Source organism: Poecilia formosa, unplaced genomic scaffold (assembly GCF_000485575.1).
Source record: "Poecilia formosa unplaced genomic scaffold, Poecilia_formosa-5.1.2 Scaffold265, whole genome shotgun sequence".
Lineage (NCBI taxonomy): Eukaryota > Metazoa > Chordata > Actinopteri > Cyprinodontiformes > Poeciliidae > Poecilia > Poecilia formosa.
Window position 1 is genome coordinate 163,048 of NW_006800204.1, and position 12,437 is coordinate 175,484.

The following is a 12,437-nucleotide window of genomic DNA, read 5'->3' on the forward strand; positions in this document are numbered from 1 at the left end:
AGTTCTGAACCAGTTCCAGTTCTGAACCAGTTCCTGTTCTGAACCAGTTCCAGTTCTGAACCAGTTCCTGTTCTAAACCAGTTCCAGTTCTAAACCAGCTCCAGTTCTGAACCAGTTCCAGTTCTGAACCAGTTCCTGTTCTGAACCAGTTCCAGTCTTAAGCCTTCCTGTTCAGTTTTCTCCATCTTCCAGCCCAAAACAGCAGTTAGCTTAGCGACTTTATCTCTAACATGGACCAACTGTATGTTTTGTTCAACACAGAATAAAAAAAAGTCAAAAAGATTTTGGACAGAAATTATCTGAAAATTATTCTTGATTATCATAGATTTATTATAAATTATCACAAAACATCGGAAAACATCTAAAATATTCAGAAACATTAAGCAGTTATACTTGCCTCACATTTGGGGAAGAATCGTCCTCAACGCTTCCGGTGCTTTAACCAATCAAAATGTTTCAAAGAACACATTTTGACAGCCAACCAATCAGTGACGATCTCTTATGCATCACTGACAAAAAATGGACGTGCAGATTTATAAATAAAAAAAAAACTTAAAAATTGGTGTTTAAGAATTGTTTTTAAAAACAGCGACCAATCTGCAAAGTTAGAGAAGCAGGATGGCTAAAACATTTTTTTTTTACAATTTTTATTTGACAATATTAAAATAATCAGTAACGCCCAACCTGTTTACCACGACTGTTTACGACATTATTACCGTTGTACTTATCTTCATTATTAATGTTATTACTCTGTAATAATTTTAACTATTCTGATATTGTCAATATATTTTCATTATATGTATTTTTTTAACTTATTTAGCTTTTTTATTATTGTGAATTTTTTTAATTTAAACTATTCTTATATTTAATAGTTTTAATTTATAATCATCAGACCCAAACACACACTCACCTGCTTCAGTGTAAATGTTCATTATTACCCTAAAGTTACACACAGAAAGTTATTGTCTAAATAAAACCTGAGAGTTTTAAGAAAATCTGATCGTCTCTCACTGACAAACGGATAACCAACCACTAGTTAATGACGTAATAACGGTTCAATAAGTTGGCCTAATTAACATCAGTGTGAGAAGCAGCAGAACCAGAACCTGGACTGGTGTCCCAGCATCAAGGTGAGCTCACAGCTGGACCAGTTTGCTCACCAGTTTGCCGTTGGTCAGCAGCAGCAGCGCGCCGAGGACCAGCAGCCGGACCAGCAGGCGGGGGATCCTCCGCCTCGCAGCCGCCGGAGACGCCATCCAGACGGGCAGAGAGCAGCGCACCTCCCGGCTCGGAGCACCGGCTTGGGTCGGTTCTCTTCACAGAGATCCTGTGAGGATTGGGAAAGTGAAACTCCAGCAGCAGTGGAGGGAAGACCCAAGCCCCACTCCCACCTCCCACTGCGCCCCCACCTCACCTCCACCCTGCCGGTTAAAGACTGGCTCCATCTCAGACCGGACAGTTATTATAAGCTGAGAACAGATCAGTCCGTTTTATGGAAGGACCTTCATATATTTTTGCTCTAAATATTTTGCGTTTTTTGGTAAAAAATTAAAAAACTAAATAAAACTTTAACATTTTGTTGCTGCGTGATGACACTGCGTGGATTTTACTGAGGAATGAACGGAAGCAGCTCGGTGTTTGGAGCCGCGCAACTGCGCCTAATGTAGGACAAACCTCCCGCTTTCACTTCCTCCGTCTGAGGAATGAAAAGTGCGTGAAGCTGCGGAATCAGCGACTCCCCGCAGGTAAGGAACTCACCTGAGATGCTGTCAGTGTGCGATGATGGGGCTCATTGAGGTCTGGGGCTAATTAGCGGCTGATTGGAGCGGAATCACGCCGTGACGTCGGAAGTTTTATTAATGAGCCGCTGATGAAGAGGGAAAAGTTTCAGATGAGTATGAATTTACTGTGAATATGGGAGTAAAATTCAAAGTTTCAGGATTAAATTAGTAAACTTTGATCCCTTAAATCCGCTGAAAACTCAGTAATGACTCAGCTTTAATGGGATCAGCTGAGTCAACATGTGGAGAAACATTAAACCGTCAGAGCAGCAGGTTCTCACCTGGTCGGGGCCACCGGGCTTTCTGGACCTTTCTCACTCAGGTCCAGAACATTTCAGACGGATCTGTTTGACTTGATCTTTGCTGGATTCCCCAGTTTCCTAAAGTTGTAATGTTCTGTCCTCCACAGATTTTTAAGAAAGTACAAAGCTTTCTGACATATAACGAAGATATCAGGTGGCTCCTTAAAAGAAAACTCAAATCTGAGTTAAATACCAACTTTTTGCTTTTCTAAGATAAAGACCTTTTCTTGGTAGGAGTTACTTGATCAAGCTCCGCTCCGTCCGTCTCCATCTTAGTGTCGTTGCTAGCTACGCTAGGCTAGTGGCATCAACTAAAGCTACTTTCACACTGCAGCCGGAAGTGACCCAAATCCGATTCTGGTTTTCCTTAATTGCGACCTGTAGCTGATGTTTTCATGACAGTCTGAACAACATAGATCGGATTTTTTCCGAATGCGACCCAGGCCACTTGGATATGTGGTTCTTCCGTTTCTTCTTTTTCTGTTTCTTCTTCCTGGTTTTACTGGCGGTGGCAACAAACTTAGTAGCAATACCGCCACCTACTGGTAAGAAGTGAGGACCACATGACATAAAATAAATGTTCTAAAATCAGGTCGGATATTTTCATATGTGACTTGAATCAGAAGGACCTCGCTGCAGCAAACAGAAAGGGGCGGAACGGACCGCTGTCGGTCTCATATCTTATTTGGAAATGGAACCATTGCACTCCGGAAGTGAAGGGGGCGCTATTTCCTATATTATCCACGGTCTCCCGTTTTTATTTTCTTTTGAAATCTGTGATACATCTTCATCTTTAGGAAAGAGTTTCACTCTCAGAATGTATTTGAATTTCTCTTTTATTTTCTTCAGCGCAGCTCACAGTTTTTCGCAAATTCCGTAGCTTTCGGTGTACTTCTAAATCTGCTCCTTAGTCGCACCTTTTCCGGCCTGCTACTGCCTCTAGTGGCGTAGGGGTGATAACACAACTAATATAATTGCATTACTAATCAGAATACCATTAAGTCTTTATTATTTATTATTAATTCTGGCATTACTGGAATCGAAAGATATTGTAAAATTTGTAAAATATTTAGTTCTTATCTAAATGTTTAGATCCTGGCTAAACATTTTATCATATTTTGTTTAATGAACCCCCATTTTTTTCTCATACTCCAAAACTTTGTTGATACTTTTTGACTGTAACTATGGAAACGGCTCAGGAAGTCGGTCTAAAGACTCGTTCAGGTTCTGGTTCTGCTCAGGTCTGATCCCTCTCAGTCACAGAAGATTCAAATATTCTGGATCGTTTCTAGGATTTACATTTAAAATCTGAATTATAATTGATACTTATAACTTTAATTTATTTCTGCTGAGAAATAAAAAATATTAAAAAGAGGAAAAAATCCAGGTTCTAATTTCTCTGCAGATGGTTTATCAGGGCAGTGGTGGAGAAAGTACTCAAAAAATGTACTCAAGTAAAAGTAAAACTACCACATTAACATTTGTACTTAAGTAAAAGGAAAAAAGTACTGGCTTTTAAAAATACTTAAGTATTAAAAGTAAAAGTACTTATTGAATGCATTACATAATCCCTAATACAATGTCATTATGTGAACCGATCGCATTTAATTTTAATACATTACAAATGTCCCATTTTAATGAACAATGCCACAGATAAAGCATGTTTTTATTGTGTTTACTCTGTAACATGGTTTAGACTTAGATGTGATTCTATGCATCATAATTTCAGGGATGGAAACATCTCGTCTCCTGTCCTAACAAAGCATGAACTTCACTTTCTTTGCCACTAGAGGCTTTGATTTTCAAAGAAATCCAACAGAAAGGGATGGAAAGAAGGTGGGTGAGGGAGGACATGCAACCAGGAGCCACGTAGCAGAGTTGTAGTCAAGACCACCGAACCTGAGACCAAGACCAGCACCCTGCGCTACACGGCACAAAAAATTAAGTTTTACCTTCAAAATTGCTTCTCAAATTGATCTGAAAGATCCACATTCCCATTAAACACCTTAGAGCTGAAATAAATTTAATCAGTAAAGATCCGTCCAGAAGAATCCGATCGTTCCTGAATGTCATATCATTATATTGTAAATCTACTTAAGTAAAGTACAGAGACACGAAAATTGTACTTAAGTACAGTAAAGAAGTACTTCTACTTCGTTACTTCCCACCACTGATCAGGGGGGTCCAAAGAGGGTCCTGGAGGCCCGGCATCCTCCATGTCTTAGTCTCTCCCTGGAGAACATTGACCTGCTGAGGAGGTTGTTGCCACCAGCAGGGAGAGAATAAAACGTGCAGGATGCCGGGCCTCCAGGACCCACTCTGGGCCTCCAGGACCCACTTTGGGCCTCCAGGACCCACTCTGGGCCTCCAGGACCCACTTTGGGCCCCACTGGTTTAGTTTGTTCTGCTGTGGTTGAGCCTCCTGATCGTCGTTTCACATCTCCGGTCGCTTTCTGTTCTCACTCCCATCTAACCGACTTTCCAATACAAACACTGCTGGGCCCCTGATCCGACCGGGCCCCTGCTCATATCCAATTCCTCCACCGCAGCAGAAAGCATTCCGATGCAGAACCGGACTACATGGCCGAAAGTTTCTGGGAATAAATTCTTTACTTTGATGTTTGCCCAGGTTTTCCCAAAATGAGACTTTGCAAAAGTTTTCACACCCCTCAAACTTTTTCACGGTTTGTAAAGGAATCGGCTCCAACAGTTTGTACAAATAATCGGACCACAGATTCTTAGTTATTAGGTCTGGACTTTGACTAGGCTCTGACCAGAACTCGTCGTTCTTCCAGTCGTCCCACTTCAACGTCTTTATTGGTTTATAATTAATTATTTACAAATTCCCAGACTAACGGTGAATCGCTGGATCCCAGGAAATGTGCAGAAAACGCTGCGTTGCTCTTTTCTCTGCAGCTGGACCTTCGATCTCTGAACAGAACCGTGTCCAGATGACAGATTGATCAGTTTAACTTTGCTTTAAACCTCTATCCGAGAAAAGCTGGCCCACAGCGTCATGCAGCCTCCACCTAACTCTACATAACTTTGGACTGAGCAGAGTTTTCCTGTTAGAACCTGCACAACTTTTAAAATATAACTTAGAAAAAGACTTTCCGGCCAGAAATGCAGTAAAGAGATAATTAACAGAAAAGTTTTCCTCCCTGTGGTTACTGAACTCACCTGTGACTGATTAACTTCTGCTTCACATTGAGTCATGAAAGTTACTATGATCGAACTCGGCATCAAACTGACAAGTTGGTTGAATCATATGGAGCTAAATTGGGGTCACTAAGAATGTTGGATTTTTTACAAACTGCAAATAAGTGTGGGGACTAAAAAAAGTTTTGAAACTGAAAAATAATTTGCATCTGGAAATGTTTTTTAAGCCTAATTTTGAAACAGAAAAAAAGTTTCAATACTTGGGGAGGGGGGGCCAAATGTTCAGATTCACGTTTCAGTACTATTTTTTTTTCCCCCCACAAACTTTTTGGCCCCAATTTTGCTCCATAGAATCCCCCAAACATTCTCTCGCTGTGCATCAGTTTGTCCACAGCCTGGATTTTATCAACGCAGTCTTTACTGAGACAATCTGTTGGTCCGTCTTTTATTTTTTGCCCGTGCTGAAGGTGGCGCCATCACGTCTTCTGTTTGTCTCTGCAGCAGTGTGGAGCGCACTCACCGGTGATCACCTGCTGGAGGCGGAGTCAGACCGACAGGGTCATGTGGTAACCAGGTCTCCACTCTCAGGACAAGATGTCTGCCAGTTCAGGCTCCGCCACCCGGCGCCATCCATGGATCTGGTAAAAATGCAGCGAGACGAAATGATTCATGTTCAGTTTAACTTCCAGAAATGGGATCAGATTTTACATTTCTGAAGTCAAACATTGGACTGTGGTGGACTGTAGCCATGGTAACAAGCTCCGTTTCGTCTCACCTGTGTCTCCTCTTCTACAGGTGCTTCCTGGCTCTGATCACAGCTCCTCCTGGAGGTCAAGGAGTGAGTCCAACTTTCTGTTCCAAGAGTTAGACAAGACTGCATCCAACCAACAATTGAGCTAGCGGATGGATGGATGGGTGGATGGATGGATGGGTGGATGGATGGATGGGTGGATGGATGGATGGATGGATGAATGGGTGGGTGGGTGGATGGATGGATGGGTGGATCAATTATTGGATGGTCCTCATTATGTCCCCCATGTGGTTGCCATGGTGATGTCTCTCCTCCTCAGACCTGCAGAGAGGCGACTCGTTTTCTGCGGTTTATTTGTGGAGGAACTGAAGCTGCAGGAGGTTTCATAGAAACATGAACCGTATCCATGGAAACAACCGAGCGTTACACAGGGCTAGGTGTTCCTCCTGGATCACACACCGGTCCTCCATCTTTCCGCATGATTAACTGACTAGAAGATGGAAACAAAGGAAGACGAACATTTGCAGATTAGATTCATTTTGTAAGCAGCAGCCAGTTACATGCATAGAGCCAATTGGTGGGAGGACGACAGAGGGCTGGTGCTGGTCAGCGGATACTGGGTCCAGATTGGGGCGCAGTCGGGACATTAGAGCGGTGATGGAGGATAATTGGGTGGAGGGAGGATGGTGTTCTCTGAACAAAGTCATGACAGCAGATAAACCATGCCTCACTGATAACCTCGTTTACACAACGCTGCAGGAATGCGGCTGCTACACAAACACTGCTGCATGCGAGGAAACTCACCGTCTGGGGCCCACAGAGAAAAAGAAAACACAGTCAGGACATCAACAGGGACACTGAGTGTGGGACATATAAGCAGGGACAGCCCAGATTAGCTCCTCTCTGTCTGATGTTTTATTACCAGCAGGAGTCGGGACAGAAAGTCACGCTTCAGACGGACTCTTCAGGCCAGAACACTGGGTTCAGTCAGAACAGCGACAGGAGACCTTTGGATGTAAAAGTTATGATCCTATCGCTCCGAGACAAACCTTCCATCGCTGCCCTGCAGTGAGAAGATCCTGGGTTCGAGTACCGGCCTGGGTCTTTCTGCGCTCAGGATGGGTTCTCACCCGGTACTCCGGCTTCCTCCCGCAGTCTGAAAACATGTTAGCTGGTCTGGGCCGGGCTGGGGACCCATCCAGAGTGGACCCTGCCTCTCGCCCAAAAACTGCTGGAGATAAGGCCCCTCGGACCCTGAAGGGACTCCTGGAAGCATTTGGCTTAAAGGGAACCAGATTCAGCGCTAGCAAGAGTACAAGCTACAGGTTTAGCTAAGAAAAGGCAGCTGCGCTAACACTAAAACACCAGTCATAAACATTAGCTAAAGCACTATGCTAATATGTTATTTAGTGAAAGCTAATGCTAAAGTGCTACACTCGCATGTTATTTACTGGAAACAATGCTAATGCGCAATACAAATAAGCAGAAGTTAATGCTAACGTGCTATACCAATATGGTATGTAATGGAAGCTACGATGAGGTGCTAAATTCAGCCATGTTCTCACAAGAAAAAACATGAAGTCTCTCAAAACAAATTATATATGTGCATTTTGTACATATATTTAATTACCCTCAATAAAGTTTCTTCAAAAAAAAGAGAACATAAGGAGAGGAAACAGTACTTTCTTCCCACACTTTTGAATTACTGTATTTTCCTCCAGAGAGCCGTCTCAGTCTTATCAAAGCGCCGGCAGAAGCTAGCGCATGTTGTCGTGTGTTTAGTCTGTGAAACGGCCCACATGAGCAGCCATTCTGTCTCCACCGGTTGATTTGGATCAGAGGAACATCTGTCCTCATTCACCTTTTTTTTTTTGTTGAAAGAGCTAGAAAAAATAGAGCGTGATTGTCTACGACTGATCTGATCAAAAAACCATCAGCTGTCTGCTTCCTAAGAAAATGGGGAAAATCTTTTTTGTTGTTTACATTCTTTCTGTGGAGCAAGAAACACCAGAACAAAAACATGAGGACAAACTGCTGCCTGCCCGACGCGCCTTGTGTTCGCACCGAGTCAGACCTTTTAAACTCACCAAAAACAACCTGCCAAGGTGCAGAGAGTCACTTAAAACAGGCGTGTTGGAGGAAACTTACAAGTAGAGGAACCAGAACCCAGCAAAGAACCGATGAAAAACCAGGAGCTGAAATACTGAGGGAAGGGAAACGAGACGGGAACCGGAGGAGATAATTAGAGACGATGTGGAACAGCTGTGGCAGGAAGACCGCAGGAAAACTGGGATTAACACAGACGGAGCAAAATAATATAAGAATACAAAAATAAACTAAGACTAAACATTCAGTTTATTACCTGATATGAAATATGCTAGTAATAAAAAAACAGATAAATTAACTGAGTACAGCAGGATAAACAGAAAATAAATAAACATAGCAAAAAGTAAATGATCAAAACAGAAAACTGAGATTTTAAAAGGAGCGGCTAAAGCAAAGGAGGTGGATAAGCAAATTCAGGGCCAAACTTCACAATAAAAGCCTCAAACATTTGAATTTGAAATGACCTCTGGTTTCCAGCTGAAAACCTGAAGCTGTGCGTTGACTCTATATCTATAAATCTAGATCTGTAACTCTAGATATATAAATCTAGATCTGTAACTCCAGCTTTATAAATCTAGATTGTTCCTCTTTAATAACTTAAGTTTCTGTTCAGCTAGAGAAAGTTTTGGCACATCCACACATTTCTCGTTACTCAGCATCTGCTCAGTGTTTGGATGGGGTGAAAGGTCACCTGGTGACATCATCATGTACAGCTGTGTATCATCTAGTTATGCTAGTAAAGCTAGTGGCAGCATATAGGTGTTGAGTTGCAGGCGTCCTGGGATTGAACCTCACCACATGTGACTTTGCTTCAATGAGAAGCTTCCCATTGACCCAAAGGAATCCCTGCTCTGTGGCTGCACTGCTGGACACGATAAGACAGGACCGCAGGAAGAACGAGACGAAATGAGAAAACTCTTCTGGATTTGAATGGTTTAGGAAGTAGAACCTGAACTAAAACCAGACAAAACGAAGCAGAAGTTAAAGATTCGTGAATCATGTTGAATCCTCATCACCATGACTTTCTGTCTTCTCCTGGTTTCCAGGGCAAGCTGGTGGAGCCATGTGACGGGCGGGACTGCACCACCTGCCAGTGTTTACCTGCCAAAGGAGCCAGGGTGAGTCCTGATCCAGCCAATCACAGCGGTCCGTTTTATATTCCAGTTACTGGAGCGGCGACACGTTCACTGGCGGATTGGAAGCCAGAAACACGGAGCGGCTCTTAGCTACTGTACCGGCGGAGTCGTACAGGAACGAGGGGCTGTTCAGTTAGAGGACAGTAGATTGAACACACACACACACTTCCATCACATCAGAGGACTTAATTAACATGTAGCTGCAGGTCAAACTGGAGTAAATTATTTATTTAATGGAGACTCCACAGGTTCAAATCCCAGCCTGGAGTCTCCGTACGAACATGGCGTCTCTCTGGTTAGTCCAGCTTCCTTCCTCAGAAACCTGCTGGGTTAACTGGCTGCTGGCTGTATGCATGGTTTTGTTCCGTCTCTCTGACTGGTGTCCAGTGGCTGCTGGATTTAAAATTACAGCTCAAAAGATTAAAATATCACAAAGAAGTGATATACTTTTGGTGAATTTCAAACATTATTGAAACATTTCAAAACTTTATTTCATAATTTTTATGATTCCTGTTCACCGAGAATGAAAACAAAATCAGTTCCTCAGAAAATTACAATATCGTGAAAAACTCTTAGTTTCATAGAAAGCTGAGTGGAAGGAAAAAGTGTGGTAGAAACAGGGAGAATCTGTTCAGTAATCTGAGGGATCTTCACCAGACTGAACTGGGGCTGGAATCAGAACATGTGGATCCACTATGCTCAGATGGGTCCAGAACCTTGGACACAGCAGAGAACCAGAACCAGGACAAGAACCGGGCTGTTACTCAGAGGTCCAAACTCCAGATGAAAGTAAAGTTTTATCTGGACCTCAAGGTCTCAGTCTGATGGGAGAAAACCAGAACCACAGTACTGCAGGTCCAGAGTGAAGTTTTCTCAGTCAGTAATGATCTGGGTCACCAGCTGGTTCTGGTTCACTGGGTTCTGTCAGGTCCACAATCAGCCCAGCCATCCTCCAGAACATTTTAGAGTCCTTCATGCTTCCTTCTGCTGGCCCGATTCATGGAGATGCTGGGTTCATTTCCAGCAGGACTTGGTTCTGACCCACACAGCGGTACCAGAATTTGGACTAAAGACCAGAGTGGTACTGGGCTTGATGGGCCAGCAAACAGGCCTGACCAGAACCTTATAGAGAACCTATTGAGGATTAGCATGGGAAAGATGAGAGATGCCAGATTGGATTAAATATTCAGAATCATCAAAATTATGATTATCATTTATTTCAGCTTCAATAAAAATACTGAAGTTTTTTCTCCATTTTGGTTTGTGGCCCTGCATCCTGCTATGACCCCATAAGGATGCGCAGGACCAGGCGACCCACAGTGTACCAAAAACAAGAACAGTTAGCAGCCAATGAGACGACAGAGAGAGCGTCACATGACCGTTTGCTTCCTGCTGTCAGGTGCCGAGTAAACAACAACAAAAACAGGACGTCCAGGTCCTAAGTAACCCACTGTGAGTGGCTCAGGGTGGCGCTGCGTGTGTGTTTGTTCAGCTGGGGGCAGCAGACAGGGCGGGGGGTTTGTGGTTTGACGTCTGTCTCGGTAATTTCACAGCCAAACGACTTCAGATAAAGGAGGGCGGACTAGCAGAGATCACCGCTGTCACATCCCATCACACACACACACACATGCACATTCCGTTCAAAGCTCTTTCACACACACCTCGGACCTCTGGTCAGACGAACCGAGCTGTATCAGTAAAACGCTTCTCCCACTGTCAGGCATGGTGGTGGAAGTATCAATGAGGCTCTAACGTAACTGATGGTGTTAACGGTTGACGTGGTAACCATGGTAACAGTGGCCGTTGCAGCATTTTCTTTGGTTCTGTTTTGAAAACGTGATCCATCCAAACCCAGTTGAAGCCACACTGCTGCTTTTTAAATTTCCGCCTTTTAAAATGAGGCTTCCTGAAATTTTCAAAATAAACATCTTTTTCCTTACTTGCCTTTTCTGCTTTTAAAGCTCATAAAAGACATTTTGAACGGGACATTCAGGCTCTTCAGCCATTAGATTGGAGCAAAGTTTTTCTATCTGTTCATCTTTCCAGAGTTTCTCCGATCATTCCTGAAGCTTCTTTATAAATGTTGACTGTGGACGCTCACATTAGCGTTAGCTGCTACATGTTTAGCATTGAGATGCTAGCATAGCTTCACTGATAGGCTAACTCCTTTTAACTTAAACACAACAATCTTTTCCAACCAGATCTTTTATAAGCAGAAGTGAACCTGAGGGAAAAGAGAAGACGCTTCATCTCTGCTGTTAGTGGACGTAGCTGTGCGTCAGATTTACAGGCGTACCAGAAACACAAAGGTTCCCGCTCTCAACTTTTTCATATAAAAATAGAAAATTTGATTTATTGTGCAAAAATTACTTTCAGATGCTGGTAAGTCTTTCCTGGTAACAAAAAGCAGCCAGTAGTGGAGGAGCGTTAGATGAGTCAGTGTTGTGATGTAAACTGACCTGTGGTCAGTAAACACCTCATACAGGTGATAGCAGCAGATTCTTCTGCTGAACATTGAGTTACATTAATAATGCAGGCAGCCCAGGTCAACCGTTTCCCCGGGGCTCACCTCCTCTACGACTCGGTCTCAACATGCTCATGATGGTAGTTTTTGTTTTCCGTTTGAAGCCTCATTACCGAGCAGATATTCCTGCTTCCTCACTGAGCTGCATGGCTCCTCCTGAACTTCTCACCTCCAACACCAGAATCATGTGGCAAGCTTTCAAAATAGCCACAAATGCTTTGGCATTTCTGCCATTTGCAGAAGTATTTTGTAGAGTCGAAACAATTGTGTTGAATCGATTATTGAAATAATAGTTTAATAATCGATCAATTTGCCAATCAGCTGTTAAGTTAAACTATACAACAATATGTGCACATTTTGCATTTAAGATAAAAAAAAGCTTTTCTCTGTATATCTGTTCTACCCAGAACTCTTTTTATGTCAGTTTTGGCTTCACCTGGTTCAGAATCTGTAAAAAAAAAAAAAAAAAAAAAAAAAAATCTCCCTTTTGCATCCAATTATTACACAATCCAGAAAATAATCTCCAGATCAGACTTACCCTGTTTTGAAGTTCAGTCCAGCAGAAATGCCAGAACTTTTTACAGTTTTTGGCTGCAGGCAGGTTTAATCCTTTGGTATGAAGCATTTACTAAATGACTTTTAGCCAGTAAAATCTATATTTTTTATTTTAAAAAATAT

General features: G+C 42.8%; 2 protein-coding genes across 2 annotated transcripts in view; one reads left to right on the top strand and one right to left on the bottom strand.

The window, feature by feature from the left end:
- Positions 1 to 2,543, bottom strand: part of col4a3 (collagen, type IV, alpha 3) — a 36,926-nt gene extending 34,383 nt beyond the window's left edge. Inside the window, exons 1-3 of the mRNA XM_007570654.2 lie at positions 2,063 to 2,543; positions 1,759 to 1,867; positions 1,161 to 1,327 (exon numbers count right to left, since the gene is read on the bottom strand). Coding sequence (XP_007570716.1) covers positions 1,161 to 1,256 — 96 coding nt within the window. The 5' untranslated portion in view covers positions 1,257 to 1,327; positions 1,759 to 1,867; positions 2,063 to 2,543. The remainder of the gene's footprint in view (positions 1 to 1,160; positions 1,328 to 1,758; positions 1,868 to 2,062) is intronic.
- Positions 2,544 to 5,790: 3,247 nt separating this feature from the next.
- Positions 5,791 to 12,437, top strand: part of col4a4 (collagen, type IV, alpha 4) — a 29,569-nt gene continuing 22,922 nt past the window's right edge. Inside the window, exons 1-3 of the mRNA XM_016681009.1 lie at positions 5,791 to 5,883; positions 6,038 to 6,080; positions 9,146 to 9,217. Of these exons, the coding sequence (XP_016536495.1) occupies positions 5,837 to 5,883; positions 6,038 to 6,080; positions 9,146 to 9,217 (162 nt within the window). The 5' untranslated portion in view covers positions 5,791 to 5,836. The remainder of the gene's footprint in view (positions 5,884 to 6,037; positions 6,081 to 9,145; positions 9,218 to 12,437) is intronic.